Consider the following 26276-nt stretch of genomic DNA (forward strand, 5'->3'; position numbering starts at 1 on the left):
TAACAAAGTGAATCAGCTCTACATATACATATATCCCCATATCTCTTCCCTCTTGCGTCTCCCTCCCTCCCACCCTCCCTATCCCACCCCTCTAGGTGGTCACAAAGCACCGAGCTGATCTCCCTGTGCTAGGCGGCTGCTTCCCACTAGCTATCTATTTTACGTTTGGTAATGTATATATGTCCATGCCACTCTCTCACTTTGTCGCCGCTTACCCCTCCCCCTCCCCGTATCCTCAAGTCCATTCTCTAGTAGGTCTGCGTCTTTATTCCTGTCTTGTCCCTAGGTTCTTCATGACAATTTTTTGTTTTTTAGATTCCATATATATGTGTTAGCATACGGTATTTGCTTTTCTCTTTCTGACTTACTTCACTCTGTATGACAGACTCTAGGTCCATCCATCTCACTACAAATAACTCAATTTTGTTTCTTTCTATGGCTGAGTAATATTCCATTGTATATACGTGCCACATCTTCTTTATCTGTTCATCTGTTGATGGACACTTAGGTTGCTTCCATCTCCTGGCTATCGTAAATAGAGCTTCAATGAACATTGTGGTACACGACTCTTTTTGAATTACGGTTCTCTCAGGGTATATGCCCAGTAGTGGGATTGCTGGGTCATATGGTAGTTCTATTTTTCATTTTTCAAGGAACGTCCATACTGTTCTCCATAGTGGCTGTATCAATTTACATTCCCACCAACAGTGCAAGAAGCTTCCCTTTTCTCTACGCCCTCTCCAGCATTTATTGTTTGTAGATTTTTCGATGCTGGCCATTCTGACCGGTGTGAGATGATATCTCATCGTAGTTTCGATTTGCGTTTCTCTAATGATTAATGATGTTGAGCGTTCTTCTATGTGTTTGTTGGCAGTCTGTATATCTTCTTTGGAGAAATGTCTATTTAGGTCTTCTGCCCATTTTTGGACTGAGTTGTTTGTTTTTTTGATATTGAGCTGCATGGGCTGTTTGTAAATTTTGGAGATTTGACTTGTGCTTCAGGTCTTGAAATTCCCACGATTTTGCACAAGGGGCCCCACGTTCTCGTTTTGCAGATGACGTAGCCCGTCCTGGCCAGTGGTGACTCCACACTTGTCACAACACAGGGAGGAGGTCCTGGAAGCCATTCTGAGAGAATTTATTTCCCTGGGTACTTGACTCAAAAATGCCTGAGTCCTTGCCCTCAGCCGTGAGCGGTCAGAGGACAGGGGAGAGCCCAGGAAGGGAAGGAGGAGAGAGGGAATACAGAGCAGAAGGGGACCCCCAGAACAGCCCTTCGGTGCCTCTGGAGGGGCAGTTTCTGCCTTCCCAGGGCATCTATGACCAGATGCATTGACCTTCACTAAGACAAACCAGGCTGTGGGGAGGGACCGCAGAGGCTCCCAGGAAAGGTGAAGGTGTGTGGGCCTCGTGTGCAGTGCCCTGTCTCACTCCATCCTCCTGGAAGCTGGGGTCCAGATAGGCTTGACCTGCTTCCTGCTTGCAGCACATGGTCTCTTGGAGGCCGACCCTGAGACCCTGGGGTTTGCAGGTCTTTGTTCTGGTAGAAGAAAGAGGGAGGATGTGCCTTCTCAGATGTACCTGAGGCATCCAGAGTCCCCTCTGGGGAGAGGACACCCTCTTAGGCTCTCTGGGGACACGCCTGGCCTGCGGCCCTAGCTGCCCTCTCTATACCCATGTCCCCAGTAAAATCCCACTCACGGGAATGGTACCCACGCCCACCAGTCTGCTCCATGTCTGGGGCTGGCCCTAAGCCTGATCCTCTTCTGCAAAGCTCAGGCACCCTCCCACTCAGCCTCCACCTGGGCCCAGCTCACCTTGTCGCACAGCCCCACATGCTGCGGAGAGGAGCTGGTTAGGCGTTTGATCGAGGTGGGGTAGTGCTGCCCTCCTGCTAGCTGCTCTCCTTCTCCAAGGCCCGTGCCTGGGAAATCCCAGCCTAGCTGAGGGCTTTCCAGGAGGACATAATCTCCCCAGCTCTTTGCTTCACATGCAGTGGTACAAGGGAAAGGAGGAAGCTGACCCTGAGCAGAGGGTCCTGACCTTAATCCCTGACCCAAATTCCCACCCTCACAGCAGCCATGGCTGCCTTCCCTGCTCACTGCAGAGGGCAGGAGGGGGGTCTAAATTCCAGCCCCTTGTCCCTGTAGAAGGGCGAACGTGGTGGGTTGAGTCGGGGGCAGGTGATCCACGTCCAGGCATTTTTCAGAGGGTGGGAGGGCCTTGTTGGAATGATATTTCCTGTGGGTCTCATTTTACTCATCAGCTGGTCAAATCAGAGAGTTAGTGGGTGTCCCCACAGTTGGGGACACAGCAGCTTAGGGTCTCCAGTTCTCTTTCCCATGAAGTGTCTGGACAGGAAGGATGGCTGAGAGGAGCAAAGGAGTGGGTGATGTAGGGTCAGGGCTCATACCTGACTTTGTTGGGGTGAAGGGTACATGAGGATTTCTCAAGGACCAGATGTGGAGTCAGGGGCAACCTGCCTGGGGACCAGGGCTGTGGTGTCTTTCCTGAGAAGACCTCTGCTCTGATAGGCTATGAGGATTAAACCAGGAAAGCCAGATGCTGGAGGCATGAAAGGCAGGCCTCCCATTACAGGAAGTGCAGTGTGAGGACCTGGCAGAGGACCCTACACGGGATCCAGGGAGGATGGGGAAGGGGACTTCAGTCTGAAGGGTGAGCAAATGGAAAGGCCCAGAGACAGGAAGGCCCAGGGAGGTTTTCATAATAGCCAGTAACCATGTGTATTGCTAATTATTTGCTACTGTAATCACCTTCTTTTCCTTCCTTGACTTGGGGAAAGGACACAGCTTGACCAAGAGGCCACTGGGGCAACACCTGGACTGTGAAACCAGGTTGCACAGAAGCCCACCTCTCCTTCCTTCTCCAAGGCTGAGTGTGCAACCAGCGCCATCCTTCCCAGTTGCCACCTTCCGAAGTGCCCCAGCCAATTGCCAAGAGTCCCACAGGCCTCCAGTCACATGGCCATTCCATGGGAGACTGGATCAGAATTTGCTTCATGGCCTCTGGGCCCCTCTAACACTTTGGCTCATTATCTCTCCCAGTTGTGCTCCCTCCACCCCCGAGCACTGGCCATCCCTGCCTGGTGACTCAGCCAGAGCACTGGACACAGAGTCACTTGGGGTCAAATCAGAAGAGACTTCCTGAGGGCTACGGCAGACAAGAAGAGGAGATGCCCTGTGTGCTTGAAGGTCCCTGAAGCCTTCCCCAGGTGGAAGGGCAGGGCAAGCAGAGGGACCAGGCGCAGAGATGGGGAAGAGCAGGGGACTCAGCGCTGTCTGAGTGGTTGCGGTGGATGGGGCAGCCTGACACCTGAGGCCTGCAGGGCAGGGGCTGAGGACAGCAGGGAGCATCAAGATCCAAACCCCGAAGCCCCTGCCTCAAGGCAGTGTGGGAAATGGCCAAATCAGTGCTTGGCATGAGCCCCTAGACAATGGTGTGGAGGGCGGACAGCGGTCTGGGCAGAGCCTGGAACCAGAGAAGGTGGAGTCCTGAGGCTGTGGCTACGCTTGAGAGGAGAGAAGACGGTGGTAGGAGCTGGGCCGGGCTGGTGGGAGGCCAGAGGGAGTGTCCTCAGGAGGACGAAGGAGCAGGTGGGGCTCCCAGGCTTTCAGCTCAGGGCTCCTGCGGCGGCACCCAGCCAACAGCAGCCAACAGCCCAGTGCGGACAACCAGGGGCACTCATGGGAGTCTTGAGCTCAGAGATACAGACCAGTGATGTGTGTCCCTGATAACTGGTATCTTGAGAAGGGGTGTCCCCAGGAATGTGTGAGGACTGGGAGGAGAAGCAGCCCGGATGCACCTGTGCCAGCCCTGCCTCTTAGGAGGAGGGTCCTTGGAGGAGACCGAGCAGGAGCCACGGGGGAGGCAGGAGGGCACCCAGGAGAGTGGCAGCAGGGGACAGTCGGTCAAGGGCCATTTCAGACGCGTCTCTAGAGTCTGTATAGTTGAAGACAAGGCTTGAGTGTGAATTTGGATCCAGTGAGGACTGGCCAGTCTGCAGTGGCCTTGAGTGTGAGAGGCGGCACTGAATTGGGGTCCCAGTGCAGATGACCCCTCCCATGCTTGGTTGAGGAGGGGTCAGGCCATGTCTGGTGGGGACCCGTGGAGAACTATTTAACCGAGATAACAGTGAGGATGAATCCAGGACAGGAGACAGAGGGAGCCAAGCCCCTGACTGGCTGAGGGCTGGGCCCAGAAGACAAGTTGGTGTGGGGTTGACTGTCTGCCTAGGCTTTGGCTAGGTGTGTAAGGCTCTAGAAGGAGCTGGTACAGTCATCCACTCATCAACATTAACTGATGACTACTCTGTGCCAGACAGCGCCTAGAGGAGGAGATTGAGTGCTGAATACACTCCTTTACCCTATTCCTGAGGAGGCCAGAGTGTGGAGGCAGAGGGGACGTAAGACACAGCCTGGTTCTCCCTCTCCTGGAGGACTCAACGCTCTTGAGCAACCCTGCCTATGACCCTCCCCATGGGCCCCAGGAGAGGCCAAGATGTTGTCAGGGAGATGGAGAAACCATTTCTTCACCTTCCACAGGAGACTTCCTGCTCCCACTGCCCAGCAATCCCGTGAGGCAACAGCAGGGGCTGAGGCAAGTCCAGCGCACAGCCGGGGAGATCAGGGCTGGGGCGGGTCAGGAAGAGGCATGGTCGGGCCATTGCATCAGGCCCAGGAGGGGCATAAAGGACGGTCCTGCATGCTGGGAGGAGGTCGACTTGGGGACCATGGAGACTCAGAGGGCCAGCCTCGCCCTGGGGCGGCGGTCACTTTGGCTCTTGCTGCTGGGACTAGTGGTGCCCTTGGCCAGTGCCCAGGCCCTCAGCTACAGGGAAGCTGTGCTCCATGCTGTGGATCGCCTCAACGAGCGGTCCTCAGAAGCTAATCTCTACCGCCTCCTGGAGCTGGACCCGCCTCCCAAGGCCGTGAGTCAGGAGAACCCTGGGGAGGGTGCTGTCTCCCGCCAGCCCTGGCCATGCTGTCAGCCCCTCTACTCAGGCTGCACCTCCTGTCAGGAAGGGACTTCTCCCTCTAGGTGTGCTCCCACCTCTTCCAGGAAAACTTCCCAGAGCTGGGTCCCCTCCTAGCATGAGGCTTCCTGCCTTAGCATCTCTACTGTGGAAACAGGCGCCGTGTACACCCTGTTCAGGCTTAAGGGCCTTCTGGGAGCTCCAGGGATGGAGGGTGGTCACTGGCTCTGAGATGTGACTACCCTGTTTTGAGTCCGCTCTGCACTTCTTTGTTCCCTACTTGGGAGGGCTCTGCTCGGCCTAGAGGTTCAGGTGACAAGATCTCTCCCTGCAGGCAGCCCCTGACTTCCCTCAGCCCATCAGCGGTGCAGGTGGTCTCATCAGATCTGGTCTGAGGTCTGCTCCTACTCTCTGTGTGCCTGTTAGGCCAGGGGTGGGCTCTGTCCTCTTCCCCTGTGCACCCAGCACCAAGCCAGGGCCCAGGCACACAGAGCAGCTGGAGAGGCTGCTGTCTAGGTGGGGGCAGGGAGACAGAACAGAGAAGGAAGCATGAGCCCGAGCCCAGTCTCCTTACTTTGATCCTTGACCAGGATCAGGACCTGGACACCCCGAAGCCTGTGAGCTTCACGGTGAAGGAGACCGTGTGCCCCAGGACGACCCAGCAGCCCGCGGAGCAGTGTGACTTCAAGGAGAATGGGGTGAGGCTGAGGGCTGGGGGCACTGGTGGATGCTTCCCAGGGATCTGAACTGAGGGCTTCCGGGAAGATTTCCAGCCCCTGTGCTGAGTTTGGGAGGTGATGACCCAAGGGTTCCAGTTTGACCTCGAGCCTCCCCTTCCAGCTGGTGAAACAGTGTGTGGGGACAGTCACCCTGGACCAGTCCAAGGACCAATTTGACATAAACTGTAATGAGGTGAGTGCCCCTTCTGTGTTATGGAGCTGATAATGGGGTGGGTTGTGGAACATCCTTTGGACCAAATATCCGTTGCCCCTTCCAGGGCAGAGAAAGGCCCTCCTACCCTGGCCCCTCCCTCACCCAAGCCCCAGGCCTCCAGGACTGGCTCTGCCATCCCTTAGAGCAGTGGTTCTCTAAGTGGGGTCCCACCCGGGAACTTGACAGAAAGGCAGATTCCCAGGCCCCACTCAGACCTCCTGAATCAGACTCTGGGCTGGGGCCCAGCCATTTGTATTTTCACCAGGCCTCCAGGGGATTTTGACTGCTGAATTCTGAGAGGCACTGACTAGAGTAATGTGCTTTCAGCCCCTACTCCCGTCCAGCTTTGTTGGGATGGGCTTGTGATCCTGGGAAGACCCTTGCCATCTGTGGGCCTCAGTTTCCCCATATGTCTGTGGCTGTAGGGATTCACCCACATGCTCCAAAGATCACAGCTTAAGGCTGAACAAGGCCCAGTGCTCCTGGTGTGTCCGTTAGGGGCTTGTTCATGTGGGGAGGGAGGGGTCTCGTCTTGACCCCTGCCTAGTCACAAAAGAAATAAATTTCATTGTGGTTCACAGTTTCAGAGTGTCAGGAGAATTCGTATCCGGCCTCCACGTTTGCCAAGGCCAAGGCCACGCCCGTGGTTCCCGCCAAGGTTCCCCATTCCAAGGATTCCTGGAAAACGGTGAAGGATTGCCTAATGTCACCCCCATTAAGGGCTTTTGGTGAACCCTGAGCCCAGGGAAGCATCCTGAGGGGCTGATAAGTTCTGGCTCAGACTTCTGGATGGTGAAAAATAAATTCTTGTGAAAATAACTTCCACCAGGCTTCAATTTCAATTTTCTCGTTCTTACCACTTACTGGGACCAAGTCCTTACCTCTGGGATGCCTCCTCTGGTGTGTGTGTGTGTGTGTGTGTGTGTGTGTGTGTGTGTGTGTGTGTGAGAGAGAGAGAGAGAGAGAGAGAGAGAGAGAGAGAGAGAGAGAGAGATCATTCCTGTAAACACAGAGGTGGGTGAGGCAGCGTTCCTTCCAGGAGGGCATGGGGAGAGGCAGCAGGACCAACAGCGTCTCCAATTCTCGGGTCCCTCCCGTGCCCTTCACACACCTCTGCCCTCCTCCTCCAACACCGAGTAGGGACTTAAGGAGACCTGCTCTGTGTGCAGTACTGGTGGGGATGCTGTCCCTGCTCACGTAGAGGTGACAGTCCGGAGGGGCCAGGCTTTTGTTAAACACTCACAGAGACGCAGTTCAGTCTCAGGGCTAAGCCTACAGGTACAATGCCCATAGCGTTCCATTTCTCCTTGACAATCTGAAGTCTGGAAAAGCCCACCCCTCCTGGCTTTTCCTCTGGCATTGAACACATCACTGTTTCTTTAGCTGGGTCCGAGATTTCAGTGGTGGGCTTGTGTTTAGGGAACTACCTGCTAAAAAAATATGCAGCATTAAAAAGAAGCATCCTGAGATGTAGAGAACAAACCTATGGACACCAAGGGGGAAAGTGGCGGGAGAGGGCTGTGGTCGTGGTGGTGGGATGAACTGGGAGATTGGGATTGACATATATACACTAATATGTATAAAATAGATAACTAATAAGAACCTACTGTATAAAAAAATAAAATTAAATTTAAAAAAAGAAGGATCCTGTTCATCAGGGTGAGTAGCTCTGCATGAATGTGAAAGACACACAGAGTGACACACAGGTCACATATCTGTTTGCCTGGGTGTTTCAGACACTGTCCATGTCTTGCCCACTCCCCATTCTCTAGCTGACCTTTGCTCTGGGGCAGACTGGAAACATTGGGGAGTTTGAACCCAGGGAGCAGCCTCAACCAACCATTGGGGGGACTTGGTGGAAAAATACCTCCTCTTCCTCACTCCTTGGGGGGTCCACTCCCAGACATGTCACACCTCCCCCTGAGGTCCCCAGCTGGGTTGAGCCCCTGTCACCCACTTCTGTGACCTGTTCATTGACACGTCCTCTTCTGACTCAGGTCCTGCCCTGTCTCCCTTCTCTACACTCGTGCTGGCGCTTTCTGGAGTCACCTCCCAAACAAACTATTTCCACTAAATGCTTGTCTTAGGTCTGCTTGTGGGCCAACCTGTACCAAGACACAGATTCCCCTCTCTGAGAGGGACAGAGGACAGGATCTCACAGAGCACTTACTTTGTTACCTGTCAGGCTTGTCTCCTCTTGGTGAGCAGGTGGGGCTGATCTCAGGCAGGTTAGAGGAACCTCATGCTTCTCACTCTACATCAATGCAAGTTGGGGGAGGAAACTTTGCAGAGGACACCCAGGGGGCTGTGTTGTGTCTGTGCCAGAGGATACAGGCTTGCCATTGCCAATTGTTAAATGGTCAGGAGTTTTCTGAGCTGGTTGTTAAACTCTTGGTAGCTTGAAATTGGCCTTGGTGGAAGTATTTCCACCATGGAAATCAGCAAATGTTACCCATCAGTTTTGTCATAGCTGGTACATCCCTGCCCAACCTGAGAGACAGATCACTCATCAGGATGATATGGGCCCGTGCTGGTCACATCTGTTTCCAATTTCCTCCCGTGACTGCCCATCCTGCTTCCATGGCAACCCACCTATAGCCTCAGCCCTGTCTTGCCCTTTCACATTTTACATGGATGTTGGCCATATATCCCTTGCCTGGGACCAGGCCCTCAACATGCACACGTGACCACTGATAGCAGAAAGGAGATGACGCAAACATTTTTTCCATTGCAACCTTTGAGAAGGAGACAAAACAGGCAGAGAGGCATGGAGGCCTGGTCAGTGCCTTCTGCAGTGATTGACTGGTGAGAGAGTCTGCCGTTTGACCATTAGACCTCTTACCCCTGAGAAAACAGGTAACAGACTTTCATGAATGGCATAGAGCATCAGTCCATGGCATGCTTCGCTTGTCAGTCCTCCCTGAGAGTAAAACTCTGGATGGTGAGTTCCATTTGCATGTGATGGCTACAGTGTGATGGATGTGCAATGGAGGGGACCTGAGCCCAGCAAGGGGGAAAGAGGATGCTCTGGGGAGAAAACTGCTTAAGAAAAGCAAAGGGACTGGCATGGTAGAGTGAGAAGTGGCACTCAGTTCAGTGCTCAAGGGAGGCATGCAAGGGGGTGGGTCAGGGTGGGACTGGAGAGATGGACAGACCCAGGTCCAGGAAAGCAATAACGAGCCAGATGATTTTAGAGGGGAGAGCAGATCCTTGTCCACGTTAGCCAACACCCTGGCTTCAGTGTGTGTGTGTGTGTGTGTGTGTGTGTGTGTGTGTGTGTGTGTGTGTGTGCGCGTGTGTGTGTGTGTGTGTGTAAATGTGTATTCATGAGGGGTGAATCATCTCGGAGCCGAGCAAGGACGTGTCGCCCCGGGGCAATGGCCAAGGGGAGAGGAGGGAAGGGAGAATAGAAGGAGGGTTGTCACAGAAGCTGAGAGAGTATGGGGCTGACTGGGATGGAGTCACTGCAGAGGGGATGAGGCAGGTTGACTCCCTGACAGGTTGAACAATGCGAGGGGTGGGTTCTGAGAATGTGATCATGGGCTGCTCAGAGTCCTGGTGTAGATATGAGATGAGTGTGGGGGGAGTTGGCTGTTCAGTTTTGACCACATTGGTTCTGAAATGCCAGGGGCATGAAATGCCAGTTTCCCTGGGCGGGGCACTGGGCAGTAGGTGCTGTGAGTGCCCTGCCCAGATACCCCTCACTGGGCGGCTGCCACCCCCGCCCCATCCCCCAGCTGTTTGAACTGTGCAATACGGATGCCCCCTTCACAGCTGTCTTCACAGCCTCCCAGGAGATGCCTGGGGGTTGTGTCCCCTCTGCCCTCAGCCTGTGGATGGGGACTGACTATGAGGGGACACCAAAGCCCAGTCCCCCCTCAGTCAGTCCTAAAGCAGGGGTTCCAGGCTTTTGTGGGTGAGGCTGAAGCTCGTCTCAGGGTAGAGCACGTCCCTGCTCAGCTCCTTCCTCTGCCCTATCCTGCTCCCCTCTGCCTCCCTCCTCCTGACAACACCCCTCAATAAATCAGATGCCTCTCACTTCCCAGCTGAGGCCCTGCTTCTAGGGAACGTGGCCTGTGATGGTGGTGGAGCTGTGCAGAGGTCACCCACTCGTCCCAGGTGGGTCAGGTGCGGGGCCTGATGTGGAGAGAAGTGAGACGAGCCCGAGGCGTCCAGGGTGGTGGTGCAGGAGGGGAGTGGGGTGGGCGTGGTGCTGTAAGCCAAGGGGCATTGAGGATTTTACAAAGTGGGCAGAGTAGGACAGGAGCCCACGAGGCCCAGGGAGATGACTCCTAATATTTTCCTATTGTTTGTGCAGATGTGAAGGCCACTAACTTCAGTGGGGGGCAGCACAGAAGCCAAACACAGCGCGTGGAGGAGAGCAAGAGGTGAGGAAGAGGAAGGGAATGAGTGAGGATAAGGAGGGGCTTCTCCACCCCCCAGACCCCTGCTGTGCCAAGGAGGGAATCTGGCTGTAATCAGGCAAGGTCCTTGTGGACCCTGCCTTTGAGTCCCACCAGTGAGGTCTCAGGAGTGAGTGTGGGGGCTCCCGAGACAGGACACGGCACTCCAGGTCAGCCTCAGTGGGGCAGAGGCAGAGAACTCTGAGGGGTCTAGATGTCTGAAAGGAATTGCTCTCCTGCCCGTGCGGCCCTGAGCAGGAGAATTGATCTTTCTGGGCCTCTGTCTCTCTATCTGTAACTGGGAACAACATTATCTCCTTTAAGGGGTTGGTCTGTCATTTAGGTAGAGAAGGAAGTTCAAGGACCTCATAGGGGCCAAATGTGAATCTCAGAGGGTGAGAGAGTCAAGGAGACAGTAGTTAGAGTGTGTTAGTCTCAGGGCACAGTGCCGGCTCGTCTGTTAGTGCAGGGACCCAGAGAGACACTTGGAATCCCCATCAGAGCAGGAGGAGATGAATTAAATGCAGCCCGTGCACACAGCGGACTTCCCTGAGGGCACCGAACTGGCCCCTCTGCACTAGCCTTTTCCATGTGGCCATTAGAAGGTAGCAGCTGGCACAGTAGGGCGGGGTACCCTCCAGACCGCCTGTGCTCTGACTCAGCGATGCCCCTGCCAGTCAGAGCCCAAAAGTCTCGTCCCTCAGCCCCCATGGTCTCTCTAGCCTCAGCCCGAGGGTGAGGGCTGCCCTGGTCCCTGGGGTCCTACTTGCAGCGCCCTGTTCTCCTGTGTGTCACTCTGCCTCTGTGTCACCCCAGCCAGAGCAGGGTAGGACGCTGGCAGGGGAGACAGAGGGCTACATTGTCGCTTTCATGGGTCCTAGGCACTTTCACCTTCGTGGACCCATTCATCCACAGAAAAGTATTAAAAATTACATTTTATAACTGCATTCGTACATAGTTGAATACAATCGTGACTAGATATAATGTTATATATTCATTGCTCTTATAGTCATGTTAATATTCTGTTCTTAAAGGGATTTAAAATTAAAATATTTTTGTGGGTCCCTAGAAGTTTCATGGTCCGTAGGTACAGTGCCTATTGTACCTAATGGATGAGTTGGTCCCTAGGGAGGTGGTTTTTCTGGTAGCAGCGCAGGCGCCCTGGCAGGGAAGTAAATGCTGCTGCTGCCTAGGGAGACTAGGCACTTGAAGGTGTTGCTCTGAGATCGCCCCCGTTGGCCATCTGTGGGTACTGCAGGACAAGCTTGAGGGCTCATGGAGACCTCCAAGGGGGACTGCCTGCGGTTTTTTCTGCCCTGGTGTCTTGGCAGGCAGCAGGCTAGCAGCTGGGGTTCCCCTGGGGACTCGATCTTCTATTCGTGATTCTTTTGAATCTCAGCTCTACTGAATGAGATTTTGTGAAACTAGACTCTCCACTCTTCGAAGCACTGGCAACATTACTTATCGTCGGTAAAACAGAGAACTAACTGTTACTTAGAACATAGATTTATTCCATGCTGTCACAGAGAAGGAAACCAAAACATAGAGAAGTTATCTAAAGCTAAGGTGGTAGATAGAGCTGGTTTCCTTAGCCTCATAGAATTCTATTTGTATTTCTTATATAAGAGGGGTAGCCTCTTATATAACTACAGAGCAATTATCAACTCTACACATTTACATGGATACAGTACTTTTTCCTATATGTCAGATGATATAATCATGTGCTTTACAGAGTTTCTCACCTGCATTACAGGTTCCTGCCTAGGGTCAGGTGTGTCAGGAAGCTGTCAGGTCTCATTTGCCTCCTTTAATCTGGAACATTTCCATAGGCTTTTACCTCCTTTTATTCTCAAAAAGGTTTCTGTGTTTCTGTGTGTGTGTGTGGATGGGGGGTTGAATCGTTGGGTGTTAAAATGTCAAGGTGTATGTATGTGTTGGAAGTGTTGTGCAGTGTGTTTGTGAGAGTATCGGTATGTTGTGTTCCTAGGTGTGTGAGAGTGTGTGGGGGGGTTTGAGTGTAGTCTGTGTGTATGTGAAGTTGTATAGAATGAATGTTGGTGTGAGTTTGTGGGTATATGTGTAGGTGTCAGGGTGTGTCTGAAATGTGTATGTGGGATGTATGTCTGGGTGTGTGTGGGTTTGTGGGGGATTTATGAGTGTGGGATGTTTCTTCTGTGTGGGATATATCAGTAGAGTTGAGTATGGGGATTTCTAAAGTGTGTGTGTGGATGTGTGTGTATGAGGAGTGCATAAAGTGTTTGTGTGTGTATGTAATTCAGGGGTGTGTATGTGTATGTATGGCTGGGCATTCATGTGTGCACGGGTGTTGTGACTGGGCATGTGCAGGTTTATATGTGAGTGTAGGGGTATAGTGTCAGTGTGGTTGTGTGGGTGTTTGTGGCAGTGTGTTTGTGTACATTTATGTAAATGAAAATTTTATTTATCCTGTTTAATTTGCAAAAATTAGATTAATACTGGTTAAAATATGTTTTAAGCAACGTAAAAGGAAATAATGTTTTATTGACTCATTATTTCCAAGAGAAGCGTGCAACTATAACAAGGTCTTAGGGGCAAGAATTAGACCGAAGAGTAGAAGCAGGTTACAAATAAAAGGAATGTAATGCTTATGCAATCCCTCAATGTTGTAACTTTAAAAATTTCAAAAACATTTTAGTTGGTAAAAATTTACAGAAAAGTAGAAAATGTACAAAAAAACTTTCATATTCTCTATTCCCAGGGCCACCTACATTTTGCCTAAATTGTTTCTCTCTTTCTCTTTCCCTCCCTCTCTCTTCCTCCCTCTCTGTCTCTGTCTCTCTCAGTGGTTCCTATGTCCCCAGGGTTTGGGTTTTATTCAGCTGTGGAGCTCATCTCTGGTGCAGAGCGAGTTTGTTGCTCACAGTTCCCGTGGGGAGGAGCGGGTCGTGCTGGCCCACAGGAGAGGACAGTGACAAGAAGAGAGCCGGGGTCGGGGGGGGGGGGGGAGCCAGGGCGGGGCACTGCGGGGAAGCCCGTGTGATGTTCTCCAGGGAAGGAATGGACGAGGCTTGAGGGTGAGGCTGACCAGGTTTAGGATCGGCTAGCTTGAGTAATTTCAGTGAGCTGGGGCTGGGGTGTAGGGGCTGCCCAAGTTGTTGATGCCTGACCCTGGGGCGATTAGGACAGGGGGTTAGAGTCTCAGCAGCAGAGAGGGTGAGGTGGGGTGCTGGTCAGTTTGCATGTGAAAGGCAAGCTGAGGGAGAGAGTCTGCTGTCTCTAGGCATCTGCTAACCCTGGGAGGGGATGTGAAAACATCAGAAACAGAAAGTAGAAAACCTGGTTAACACAGGGCTACTTACATAATGTAATCACTGACACATCTGGATTATAGCCTCATATCTTTAGCTCACCCATTTCCTGAAGATGCCTGTTCCTGTTCCTGGACGGATCAGCTAAGTTAAAGGCAGGTGTGTGGGCTGCACCACGTGCAGCTGTCCAGCCTCCAAGGTAGCTGTTTATACCTGTGCATGAACAAGGGCGCTCCACTCAGTGGGTGGAGCTGTGGGCTGTGTAGCCACCCTGGAAGACATCTCCCCAAATCCACCTTGTTACATTTTTCACTGATTCGTGGGCAGTACACCATGAACTGACAGTGTGGTCAGGTGTCTGGCCATGGGACAACTGAACGGTCAAGTCCCAATCTTTGTGGGGACAAACATTATGGCAAAACATAATGCTTTGCTCAGCACCCACAACCCCTGTTCATGACTCCTGCAGATACCCACGGAAAACGGCCATTCAAGGATAACATCAATGGAATCAACAAGTGGATCAAATCTGCACTGCCCAGGTGGGGACCCATATCATGTGGATACAACATCACACAGGGAGTGGTGATCCATCTACCTTCAGCATCAAACTCAAAATAAGGCCTAGAGATGCCAGCACCTGAGGCCAAGGAAGCCTGGCCAGTGTGGCTGACTGCCAGCTCCACAGCTGAGTGACAAAGGGAACTCCAGGGCAATAACCAGCGATGCCATCCCCATCTGCACAGCATACGTGGCATACAGTATTCCAGGACTCTCAGGTGGTCTATGTTTCACACTTGGATTCACAAAATGCATCCAATCCACAATGGCACTGCCTTACAGTAAGAACTACCGGGAGTGCACAGTTACCCAGATCGCTCCCTGGACCTTTAATGCTCTGTCTCATCTCCAAGCAGTTGGTGCCATTGGGAGATGGAATGGACGCTGACAGGGAACACTGAAAGGATAAGTGGACACCAAGGCTCACCTCCCAGCGGAGCACACACTTAAGGAAGGCAGCTTGAGCTCTAAATGGGACGATTCCCTGGAAGACCACCTTCTAGTTACATAGAATGTTTAATTATGAGCCTCGGAAATGAGGGAGGAGGCCCACACAATCTGGAAGACTCTCCAACCACATGAGTAATCTTTCTCACCCCACTTTTCTTCTTCCCATGCACCCCTGGAAGCTCCTAGTACTGGAATTTGCAAGTTGCCCAGAAGAGCCTTGTGGTGGGTGAGACTACCCTAGTGCTTGTTGTGCTGCCTGCCCTGCTGCTGGAAGGGCAGGAGGGACAATGATGATAACGATCATGAACATGAGGTGACAGCCCCTAAGGTGGTCCTGCTGGTGTGGACCCCCCGTCAGGGCAGAGGGAGATGTTCTATGATGGGTCAAGGAGTATAAGGATGAGAAGCTGCTGGGCACGTAGGGAGGAGTCTGGGCACGTGGCGCCGGTGAGACAAGGGGAGGACTGGAGACGGGACCAGTGATCGCTGAGGGACTGGTGGTTCGATTACTTGGTTGTGAAGACAGTAACTACCCTGGTGATGGGAATAGAAGGCCTTCGACTCACAGCGTCAAGGGTGGGAGGAGGCACCATTCACCTCTCTCTCAGCTTTTGTCTGCAGGGCGTCTGGCCACTTTCACCCAGACTGCTACTCTCATCCCCAGCTTGATCAACGGCCAATGAAGAGTCTTGATCTAAGGACTCTTGGAAACCTTCCCGCAACTTCTGCCCCCAGGAGTGAACAGCCTCCACCAAACAGGACAGAACAAGATTGACCTTCTGGATACTGATATGACTTTTTTAAGCCTCATCATGAAATTTTGAACTCTTTTATATATTTTGCACAGACTATAGTAACTGTTCTAAGTTTAAATGCTTGTGGGATTCTGACCCCACAGGAGCAAGCCCTCCTGCTGAGCTTGTTGCTACTTAGTATGTGAAAGTCTGGCCTATACTTAACCCACAACACACAAACTAATCTAAATTCTCTCTTGTGGTGACAAAGAGTGCCTTGCCCTAGACTTCCCGCTGGCTTTAGAGGTGGGGTATGTGCAGTTGCCAACTTGCTGCATCTGGGTTAATAATAATACATTTAGCTGATTTGGCTCCAGGTGGGAGCCTGGTCAGTCTGTGTTCCAATGGGCCTGATCATCCTCCTGGGAGTCAGTCATGGTCACTCTCATCTGATGTTGCCTAAGACACAGAAGACACTTGGGTCCACAGCCCTTCAGTGCAATTAATTTGAGTATGTGAGGGGGAAGCCTATGTCTCTCAAAAGAATTCAGTTGGTTATGTGAAAATTTGGGGGGTAGCGTTGTAGGGCAATGGCTCTACCCTAGTGACCTTGCATATACACATATAGGCCCTGCAGGCAAGGCTTGAACTGCAGCTATCTGGATCTTGGCAGAAGGCCTTGTGATCCTCCTTGGAGCCCACTGCCGGAGTACAACAGGCCCTTTGTCCTGGCTGCCGCCAGCTTCAGCGTGGGATCCTCTAAGAACCTCCTTCTCCTCTCGGTTGAGACTGTGGCTGACTGGCTGAGTGGGGCTCTGTGGTAGTGGTGAAAAGATTCAAAGACATTATTTGGGTGTAGGATGGGGAAAGATGGAGCCCAGTCAGGTGAGGGGACGACCACTGTGATGTAACCGAAAGTGAGGTCTGGCTGTTCACTGCTCGAGAGCCAATAACGAGGCAAGGTTGGTGGAAAGGAAAGTTGGCTTTATTTCGGATGCTGGTGAGGTAGGGAGGGTGGGGAGGGTTGGAGGGTGTCCAAATGCCGATTCCCTGCCACTCACAGTCAGTGGACAAGATCTTTTATAGACAGGGGGAGGGGCTACATGCGGAAACAGTATCGTCAGCCCTGACGGTCATCTTGAAATTGTTCATGTGGCGGTCTGACCAGCGTCATCTTGATTGTTTTCAGTACAGTTAATCTTCAGTTCCAGGGTCAGTCGGTTCCCATTTCCTTGAGGCCAGTTCTCGGAATTGTGGCAGCTTGTGTCATGGCTACAGCCTGGGCGTGATGCAGTTAACTTCTTCCACCTGGTGAGGGTTTCAGTATCCATAAGACAGCTCGCAGGATACGGCTCAGAACATTACCTACAGCCCTTGAGAGGGAACTCAAATTCTTTGTCTTTGCTCAGTGACTAAACTGTTATTGTTTTGTTCTGTTTGACTGCTTTTCTTTGCTCCTGCATTTCTTCACTTCTCTGGTCAAACTTATTCTTTGGCTAAAGTTTTCTACAGACAAAAGGCAGACTGAGGACATGGGGGGCAAGGATCATAGGGTCCTGCTCCATTTCAGAGAGAGGAGTTTCTTAGAGCTTCTGTCCTTCCAGCCACTTTCTGTGGCTCCACACACAGAGGTAAGCAGTGTGCCCTGCCTGGGGAGAGAAGGGGGCAAGGAGAGGAAGGGCCAGGAAAGAGTCGGTCCCACGGTAGGAGGGAGAGTTAGGGAAGTTTTTATTTTTATTTTTTGATTTTTTTTTCTATCTTTTTCATTATTTATGATTTTGTTGTTGTTGATCTTGTTTGCTGTATCATGAGATCATAGCAGTCCTTCCTCTAATAGAGACTGACAGCATATAGAGACAGAACTCACTGATGACCATGCTTGGTGACTAGAAATACATACATGTACAGAGCAAGAAGGACAGTGAAAAGATTTAGTTTACCTGGGAGAACCATCCCGCGGATGTCTCGTATTAACAAGTGCAAAATATAAACAAACACATAAACCCTGATCAAAACGAAAGCAAGTAAAACTACCTAACATTAAAACACAGTGTAAGCAGCCGCATAGTACAGGGAGATCAGCTCCGTGCTTTGTGACCACCTAGAGGGGTGGGATAGGGAGGATGGGAGGGAGATGCAAGAGGGAGGAGACATGGGGATATGTGTATCTGTATAGCTGATTCACTTTGTTATACAGCAGAAACTAACACACCATTGTAAAGCAATTATACTCCAATAAAGATGTTAATAAATAAATATTTTTTTAAAAAGAAAAGGAAAGGACTATCACATACAGAAATGTGGACATGTGAAAAATAAATAAATAAAACTAGTCTTTGGAACAAAAACAATAAATAAATAAGTAAGTAAGTAAGTAAATAAATAAAATGCATGAGAGCAGTGAAAAAAATAAAACACAGTGTATAAAATGGTGTGAGAAATTTAAGTCTCTCCACAGTCTTTTAGTCAAGAAAAAGCTGTGTTTGTGTCCTTTTAAATTTCACCCTGGAGGCCTGGCAGAAGTGATGGAGGTTAAAGCTGCCAGCCTTGTTCCATCTGACAGGGGATGCAGTTCAGAGTGGGCCAGTGCTCCTTTCTCATTCTCCGTTTTGGTGGACTTTCCTGCCAGCGTGTTGGTGCCCTCCCCAAGCTCCGCGCTGTGCCATCCTGTCTGTGCTGCTGAGGCAGTGAAAACTGTAGGGAAGAGAATCAGTACAAGAACACACAGCTTGAGTCTGCTGTTGCTGATGAAACTGAGCGGTGTCCTGCGGTGGAAGCCACTCTTCCCCACGGTCTTTTTGGGTGAGTTTGGTGATTGCTCGTCTCTCCTGACCTCACTCCATTCTGTGATGTCACCACTGCTCAGAGAGGTTTCCTAGAGCCCACATTCTTTTCTTCTAAGGCATGCAAAGGGAAACTTTACCCTGGCAGCTCTGTAGGTCAGATGCCAGGAGGCTTGATGGGTTTCTCTGCTCTGTGTTCACAAGGCCCAGCTAAGACGGCAGGGCTGGATTCCTTTCGAAAGCCTCTGGGGGAGAATTACTTCCAAGCTCATTCAGATTGTTGGCAGAATTCGGTCCTCTGTGCCTGTAGGACTGAGGTCATGAATCCCTTGCCTGCTGGTGGCTGGTGTTGTTCTCAGCTTCTAGAGGCTGTCCCACGGCTTTGGCTCATCTTTCTCCATCTTCAAATCCATCAACTGCCAGTGGAGTCTTTCTCTTTCTTCCAATCTCTTTGACTTCTGAGGGCTTGAATTTCTTAATAATTTTTGAGCCAAGGGACCCATGTTTTCATTTTGCAAGTTATGTAGCTGACCCTGGCCAGTAGTGGCTCCACCTTTCCCACAACACTTGAAGGAGGCCCCAGAAGCCATTCTCAGAGCAACTTACTTCACTCCATACTTGTCCAACGTGTACGTGTTGTCTTCGCCCATGATCTTGAGCATCCACAGGGCAGGGGACAGCTCAGGAAGGGAAGAAAGAGAGTGGGAGTTGGCACAGAGCAGAAAGGGACCCCCAGAGCAGCCCCTCAATGCTCATAGCAAAGCAGGTCAAAAAGCTGAGTCTCCAGGCCTCTTAAAGCAATGGGCTGTAGGAGAGATGCAGGGTTGGCCAAGGTGGTGTTTGGTGGGCAGACAGAGGTGGCCAGGGGCTTATCCAAAAGAGAGACAGGAGGCCGCATATTGGGCCAAGGAAAACTCACACTGGAGCCAGAGCTCTGCGTACTGCCATCAACCCTGACTTGACCAAGACCTGCTTCCCAAGGCCACACCCCCATCCTGCCTTGGGCCTCAGTTTCTTCCTTGGCCTCATGAGACTGGTGGTAAGCCCTGCTTACCTGACTAGAGCGCTGTGAGTTCAGAGGAGGTGGATGTACAGGAGCCCTTTGTACCCTGAAGGACCAGACACACGGGTCACATCCTTGGACTCAGGTCTCCATAGACAACATGTCTATGGGAGGCTGTGAGGAGGGACAGGACACAAGGGGCCCCAGGCTCCCCTCACAGTGTGGTTTCCATGACCATCCCAAGGATTACTGTTAGGGTTGTTGCTTTGGTGACTGGATGGACCCCAGGCACCCCACTCAGTGGTGCCACTGGAAGAAAACTCACTTCGATGAGGTTGCCCATGGGCACACAGGTGACCATCATGGCAGGGAGCCATGGAGGGAGCCCCTTGCTTCATCAGCTTCAGGGACAGCAGGGGGATCTGTCTCATGTCCACTTCATAGCCAGGGTTTCACACCAACACAGCATGGCTCTCACCAAACACAGCTCTAGCCCACCCAAAGTCTTGCCACCCAACAGCCCTCTTAGTCTCCATCCCCATCCAATCTACAATCCCACCTCCGCAGGCTCTTCCCTTGTGTGTTGTTTTAATCGAGCTCGATATCTGAAAGGAAGTTCTCTCAAGGGCGAGGGGTTGTTGCTGGAGCCATGATCAGTGGTTCTCAACTGAGAGTGAGCAGTCAGAAAGGTGCCTTTAGAATCTCCAGATTACTTTTTTGTTTTGTTTTTTTCGTTTTCTTTTTCTTTTTTGGTTTAATATTTGTTGGCTTCCAAATTACTTTTTGGAGATAAGAAAAGCAGGTGCCACCTGGATCTATTGAGTTGGACCTGGGATCATGAGAAAGGTAGGGCTGAAGAAATGGAATCAAAGGAAATTGTGTTCTGATCTGCAGTCCATCCCTCTCCCCAGGAGTTGGTCCCTTCTCTCTTCACTTCCAAAAGCGCATACTAAACATCAGAACCTGGGTGGAGCCCCTGGAGGGGCTGTTTCTACCTTCCCAGAGCATCCATGAGCAGACTTAAGACCTCCACTAGGACAAGCCAGTCTGTGGGGAGGGACCACGTAGGCACCCAGGAAAGGTGGAGGGGTGTGTGGGCCTCGTGCGAAGTGCCCTGTCTTACTCCAGCCTCCTGGAAGTTGATGTCTTTATAGGCTCAGCCCACTTCTTGCCGAAGCTCGTGGTCTCCAGGAGGCAGACCCTGAGATCCTGGGGGTTTGCAGGTCTTTGTCCTGGTAGAAAAATGAGGGAGGATGTGCCTTCTCAGATGTATCCGAGGCATCTAGAGTCCCCAGGCTCTGGGGAGAGAGCACCCTCTGTCACCCTCTGGGGATAGAACTGGCCTCGGCCCCCAACTGTCATCTCTACATTCATGTCCCCAGTAAAACCCACTCACAGGAATGGTACCCATGCCCACCAGTCTGCTACATGTCTGGGGCTGGCTGTGAGCATGGCCCTCTTCTGCAAAGCTCAGGCACCCTCCCACTCAGCCTCCACCCGGGCCCAGCTCACCTTGTCACACAGCCCCAGATGCTGCGGAGAGGAGCTGGTTGGATGTTTCCTGTCGTGGCTGGTGGTGAGATCCGGAGCCAGAGCGTGGCGCAGGCTGAGGTCCATGGACAGGGAGGTAGGTTGGCCTCAAGCTTGGCTCTGCAGCAGCAGCAGCAGCCCTGATGCCACCAAGTATTCTGGCTACAGTGTGGCGGGTGAAGCCTCTGTTTGGTTTTATGTACCCACCCCCAGAGAGGGGTGGCACTACCCTCCTGCCAGCTGGACTCCTTCACCAAACCCCAGGCCTGGGAAACCCCAGCTGGGCTGAGGGCTTTCCAGGGGGATGTAACCTGCCGCAGCTCCTTGCTTCACATGAAGTGGGAAGTGGGAAGGAAGAAGCTGATCCGGAGCAGAGAGAGGGTCCTGACCTTAATCCCTGACCCAAGTCCCCACCCTCACAGCAGCTGTGGCTGCCTTCCCTGCTCACTGCAGATTCCCTCCCCTGGTCCCTGTGAGACGACCAGCGTGGTGGGTGAGTCAGGGCATTTGGTCCAAGTCTTGCATCTCCTGTTTCCTGGATGGTAAATCCTTATTTGAGTGATTTAACCTGTAGGTTTCATTTTCCTCATGAACTGGACAACTCAGGGAGCTGGTGGGTGTTCCCCAACGTTAGGGGGCACAGCAGCCTGAGGTCCAGTTCCCCTTCCTGCCCAGAGTCTCATGGACAGGAAGGATGGCTGGGAGGAGCAAAGGGGAGAGGAGATGCAGGATCAGGCCTCATACCTGAGTTTGTTGGGGTGAAAGGTGCATGAGGATTTCTCAAGGACCAGATGTGGAGTCAGGGGTAAACCCACCTGGGGACAAGGGCTGTGGTTTGTCTCCCGAGAAGACCTCCGCTCTGACAGGCTGTGAGGACTAAGCCAGGAAAGCCAGACTGGAGGCATGGAAGGTAGGCCCCCACCACGGGAGTTGCAGTCTATGGACCTACACAGGATCCAGGGAGGATGGGGAAGGGGACTTCAGTGGGAAGAGTGAGCAAATTCAAAGTTTCATAAGCAGGAAAGCACAGGGAGGATTTCAGCGTTACCTAATAGCCAGTAACCATGTGTATTGCTAATTATTTTCTATTTGATCACCTTCTTTTCCTCCCTTGACTTGGGGAAAGGACACAGCTTGACCAAGAGGCCACTGGGGCAACACCTGGACTGTGAACCCAGGTTGCACAGAAGCCCACCTCTCCTTCCTTCTCCAAGGCTGAGTGACCAACCAGCGCCATCCATCCAGGCTGACACCTTCTGAGGTGCCCTGGCCAAGGCCCCAAGAGTCCCGCAGGCTGGCTGAGTCCAGGAGCTACCCCAGGCCTCACAACCACATGGTCATTCCTCCAGAAAACTGTACAAGAATCTCCTTCTTGGCCTGTGGGCCCTCTAACACTTTGGGCCATTATCTCTCCCAGTTGTGCTCCCTGTATCCCCAGCACTGGTGCCCCAAGCCTGGTGTCTGACCACAGCACTGGACAGGGAGCCACTTGGGGTCCAATCAGCACAGACTTCCGGAGGCTGTGGGAGCCAAGAGGAGGAGGTGCCATTTCTGGATGGAGGTCAGGGAAGCCTTCCCCAGGCGGAAGGGCAGGGCAAGCAGAGGGACCAGGCGCAGAGACGGGGAAGAGCAGGGGACTCAGCGCTGTCTGAGTGGTTGCGGTGGATGGGGCAGCCTGACACCTGAGGCCTGCAGGGCAGGGGCTGAGGACAGCAGGGAGCATCAAGATCCAAACCCCGAAGCCCCTGCCTCAAGGCAGTGTGGGAAATGGCCAAATCAGTGCTTGGCATGAGCCCCTAGACAATGGTGTGGAGGGCGGACAGCGGTCTGGGCAGAGCCTGGAACCAGAGAAGGTGGAGTCCTGAGGCTGTGGCTACGCTTGAGAGGAGAGAAGACGGTGGTAGGAGCTGGGCCGGGCTGGTGGGAGGCCAGAGGGAGTGTCCTCAGGAGGACGAAGGAGCAGGTGGGGCTCCCAGGCTTTCAGCTCAGGGCTCCTGCGGCGGCACCCAGCCAACAGCAGCCAACAGCCCAGTGCGGACAACCAGGGGCACTCATGGGAGTCTTGAGCTCAGAGATACAGACCAGTGATGTGTGTCCCTGATAACTGGTATCTTGAGAAGGGGTGTCCCCAGGAATGTGTGAGGACTGGGAGGAGAAGCAGCCCGGATGCACCTGTGCCAGCCCTGCCTCTTAGGAGGAGGGTCCTTGGAGGAGACCGAGCAGGAGCCACGGGGGAGGCAGGAGGGCACCCAGGAGAGTGGCAGCAGGGGACAGTCGGTCAGTTTCTGGAGGAAAGAGGGGCTCTACCACCTGTGATGTTAAAGATAAGGCTTGAGGGACTTCCCTGGTGACGCAGTGGTTAAGAATCTGCCTGCCAATGCAGGGGACACGGGTTCGATCCCTGGCCCACGAAGATCCCACATGCCACAGAGCAGCTAAGTCCGCGCACCACAATTACTGAGCCTGTGCTCTAGAACCCGTGAGCCACAACTACTGAAGCCAGTGTGCCTAGAGCCCGCGCTCCGCAACAAGAGAAGCCACCGCAATGAGAAGTGCGTGCACCACAACAAAGAGTAACCCCCGCTCGCCACAACTAGAGAAAGCCCACACGCATCGATGAAGACCCACTGCAGCCATAAATAAATAAAATTAAAAAAAAAAAAAGATAAGTCTTGAGCATGGCCTCCAGATTCAGAGAGGGCTGTCCGGTTGCAGTGGCCTTCAGGGTGAGACGGAGCAAAGCAGTGTGGTCAGAGTATAGATGACCCTTTCTCAGGCTTGGCTGGGGAGAAGCCAGGGCAATAGGCCACGTTTGGTGGGGTCAGGGGAGAGGAAATTTTTTGGCTGAGAAAGCAGTGGAGAAGAATCAAGGAGAGGGGACAAATGGAGCTCACTGTCTGAGTGCTGAGTGCAGAGAAAAGGATGGTGTGGGCTTTGCATCTGCCTAGGGATTAGCTGGGTGTGTAAGTCCTTAGCTGTGAGTGGTACTGTCAACCACTCATCAAATGTTAATTGACTGCCTACTGCATGCCAGGGAGTGCCTAGAACTGGAGATTCAGTAGAGAATACACTTTGTCACCCTGATTCCTGAGGAGGCCAGAGTGTGGAGGCAGAGGGGACGAAAGACAGAGCCTGGTCCTCCCTCTCCTGGAGGACTCAACATTCTTGAGCAACCCTGTCTATGACACTCCCCATGGGCCCCAGGAGAGGCCAAAACGTTGTCAGGGAGATGGAGAAACCATTTCTTCACCTTCACAGGAGGCTTCCCTCGCCTACTGCCCAGCAATCCCGTGAGGCAACAGCAGGGGCTGAGGCAAGTCCAACTCACAGCCAGGGAGATCAGGGCTGGGGCGGGTCAGGAAGAGGCATGGTTGGGCCATTGCATCAGGCCCAGGAGGGGCATAAAGGAGAGTCCTGCATGCTGGGAGGAGGCTGACTTGGGGACCATGGAGACTCAGAGGGCCAGCCTCGCCCTGGGGCGGTGGTCACTGTGGCTACTGCTGCTGGGACTAGTGGTGCCCCCAGCCAGCGCCCAGACCCTCAGCTACAATGAGGCTGTGATTCGTGCTTTGGATCAGCTCAACGAGCAGTCCTCAGAAGCTAATCTCTACCGCCTTCTGGAGCTGGACCTGCCTCCCAAGACCGTGAGTCAGGAGGGGCCTGGGGAGGGGGCTGTCTCGCACTAGTCTTGGCCACACTGTCATCCCCTTTGCTCAGGCTGTACCTCCTGTTAGGGAAGCACTTCTCCCTCTAGGTGGGCTCCCACCTCTTCCAGGAAACCTTCCCAGAGCTGGGTCCCCTCCCAGCATGAGGGTTTCTTGCCTTAGCATCTCTACTGTGGGAACAGGCGCCCTGTACACCCGGTTCGGGCTTAAGGGGCTTCTCGGAACTCCAAGGATGGAGGGGGGGTCCTTGGCTCTGTGATGTGACTTCCTGGCTTTAGTCCCCTCTGCACTTCTTTGTTCCCTACCAGGGAGGGCTCTGCTCAGCCTGCTGGTTACAGTGATGAGGCTTCTACCTGCAGGCGACCCCTGACTTCCCTCAGCCCCTCAGAGGTTCAGGTGCTCTCGTCAGAGTTGGTCTGAGGTCCGCTCCCGCTCTCTGTGTGCCCGTGAGGTCTGGAACGGGCTCTGTCCCTTCCCCCGTGCACCCAGCACCAAGCCCAGGGCCAGGCTCACAGAGCAGCTGGAGAGGCTGCCGTCTAGGTGGGGGCAGGGAGACAGATCAGAGAAGGAAGCATGAGCCCGAGCCCAGTCTCCCCACGTTGATCCTTGACCAGGACGAGGACCCGGACACCCCAAAGCCTGTGAGCTTCACGGTGAAGGAGACCGTGTGCCCCAGGACGACCCAGCAGCCCCCGGAGCAGTGTGACTTCAAGGAGAATGGGGTGAGGCTGAGGGCTGGGGGCACTGGTGGATGCTTCCCAGGGATCTGAACTGAGGGCTTCCGGGAAGATTTCCGGACCCTGGGTGAGGCTGGGAGTTTATGGGCTGGGGGTTCCAGTTTGACCACGAGCCTCCCCTTCCAGCTGGTGAAACAGTGTGTGGGGACAGTCACCCCGGACCAGGACAGGGGTAACTTCGACATCACCTGTAATAAGGTAAGTGGCCCCTGTGTGCTGCAGCGGCTGCTGAGGGTGGGTAGTGGAACGTCCTTTGGACCAATTACCTGCTACCCCTTCGAGGGCAGAGAAAGGCCCTCCTACATGGCCCCTCCCTCACCCGAGCCCCAGGCCTCCAGGACTGGCTCTGCCATCCCTTAGAGCAGTGGTTCTCTAAGTGGGGTCCCACCTGGGAACTTGACAGAAAGGCAGATTCCCAGGCCCCACTCATTCCTCCTGAATCAGACTCTGGGCTGGGGCCCAGCCATTTGTATTTTCACAAGGCCTCCAGGGGATTATGACTGCTGAATTTGAAAGGCACTGACTGGAGCTTTCATCCCCTGCTGTCATCCAGCTTTGATGGGATGGGCTTGTGACCCTGGGAAGCCCCTTTCCTTCTGTGGGCCTCAGTTTTCTCTTCTGCCTGTATGTGTCGGGATTCAACACAAGCTCCACAGGTCACAGCCAGAGCGTGAACTAGGGCCCCAAGGATCCTGGTGTGGTCCTGGAAAAGGGAAGTACAGGTGGGGAGGGGTCTTGTGTTGATGCTGGTCCAGTACGAAGAGCAACCTGTTTCTTCCTGGTTCACAGACCCAGAGTGTCAGAATTACAAAGCTACCATGGGCACCACCACAGCCGACGATGATGCAAAGATATCGCATAATCGTGATAAGAGTGTGCAGGTAATCAGCACATCAAGGCTTTGCATCATGAGCCAGAGAAGAGTCCTAATTGTATGCTTATTCTGGCTCAGGCTACTGGACTCTGAAAAATAAATTCTTGTGAAATCAGTATCCTCCAGACTTCAGTTTCACTCGTGTCCCCTCCTCCCACTTACCAAGATTGAATCCATAACTCTGGGATGCCATGCCGCGCGCGCGTGTGTGTGTGTGTGAATGCAGGCACGAAACAGAGATGGGTGAGGCAGCTGTTCCTTCCAGGAGGGCATGGGGAGAGGCAGCAGGGCCAAGAGGTCCAGGACAGCGTCTCCATTCTCGG

General features: G+C 53.0%; 2 protein-coding genes across 2 annotated transcripts; both read left to right on the forward strand.

Annotated features, from left to right (window-relative positions):
• The first annotated feature begins 4747 nt into the window (after nucleotides 1-4747).
• On the forward strand, nucleotides 4748-6618 carry LOC103080719 (cathelicidin-3-like). Its single transcript, XM_007446219.1, has 4 exons — nucleotides 4748-4948; nucleotides 5584-5691; nucleotides 5834-5905; nucleotides 6508-6618. Exons 1-4 carry the CDS (start codon nucleotides 4751-4753, stop codon nucleotides 6616-6618), a joined length of 489 nt encoding a protein of 162 aa, XP_007446281.1. The 5' UTR covers nucleotides 4748-4750.
• A 17502-nt stretch (nucleotides 6619-24120) lies between these two features.
• Nucleotides 24121-25964, forward strand: LOC103085919 (cathelicidin-1-like). Its single transcript, XM_007446148.1, has 4 exons — nucleotides 24121-24321; nucleotides 24957-25064; nucleotides 25206-25277; nucleotides 25869-25964. Exons 1-4 carry the CDS (start codon nucleotides 24124-24126, stop codon nucleotides 25962-25964), a joined length of 474 nt encoding a protein of 157 aa, XP_007446210.1. The 5' UTR covers nucleotides 24121-24123.
• The last annotated feature ends 312 nt before the right edge of the window (nucleotides 25965-26276 follow it).

This window comes from Lipotes vexillifer, unplaced genomic scaffold (genome assembly GCF_000442215.2).
Source record: "Lipotes vexillifer unplaced genomic scaffold, Lipotes_vexillifer_v1.1 scaffold491, whole genome shotgun sequence".
In the NCBI taxonomy this organism is placed as follows: domain Eukaryota; kingdom Metazoa; phylum Chordata; class Mammalia; order Artiodactyla; family Lipotidae; genus Lipotes; species Lipotes vexillifer.

Excerpts from the sequence above, each read along its gene's own strand:
- LOC103080719 (XM_007446219.1), top strand. The coding sequence starts at position 4,751 with ATGGAGACTCAGAGGGCCAGCCTCGCCCTGGGGCGGCGGTCACTTTGG. Across the intron at positions 5,692-5,833 it reads GTGACTTCAAGGAGAATGGG|CTGGTGAAACAGTGTGTGGG; the intron begins GTGAGGCTGAGG and ends CTCCCCTTCCAG. Across the intron at positions 5,906-6,507 it reads TTGACATAAACTGTAATGAG|TTTCAGAGTGTCAGGAGAAT; the intron begins GTGAGTGCCCCT and ends TGTGGTTCACAG.
- LOC103085919 (XM_007446148.1), top strand. The coding sequence starts at position 24,124 with ATGGAGACTCAGAGGGCCAGCCTCGCCCTGGGGCGGTGGTCACTGTGG. Across the intron at positions 25,065-25,205 it reads GTGACTTCAAGGAGAATGGG|CTGGTGAAACAGTGTGTGGG; the intron begins GTGAGGCTGAGG and ends CTCCCCTTCCAG. Across the intron at positions 25,278-25,868 it reads TCGACATCACCTGTAATAAG|ACCCAGAGTGTCAGAATTAC; the intron begins GTAAGTGGCCCC and ends CCTGGTTCACAG.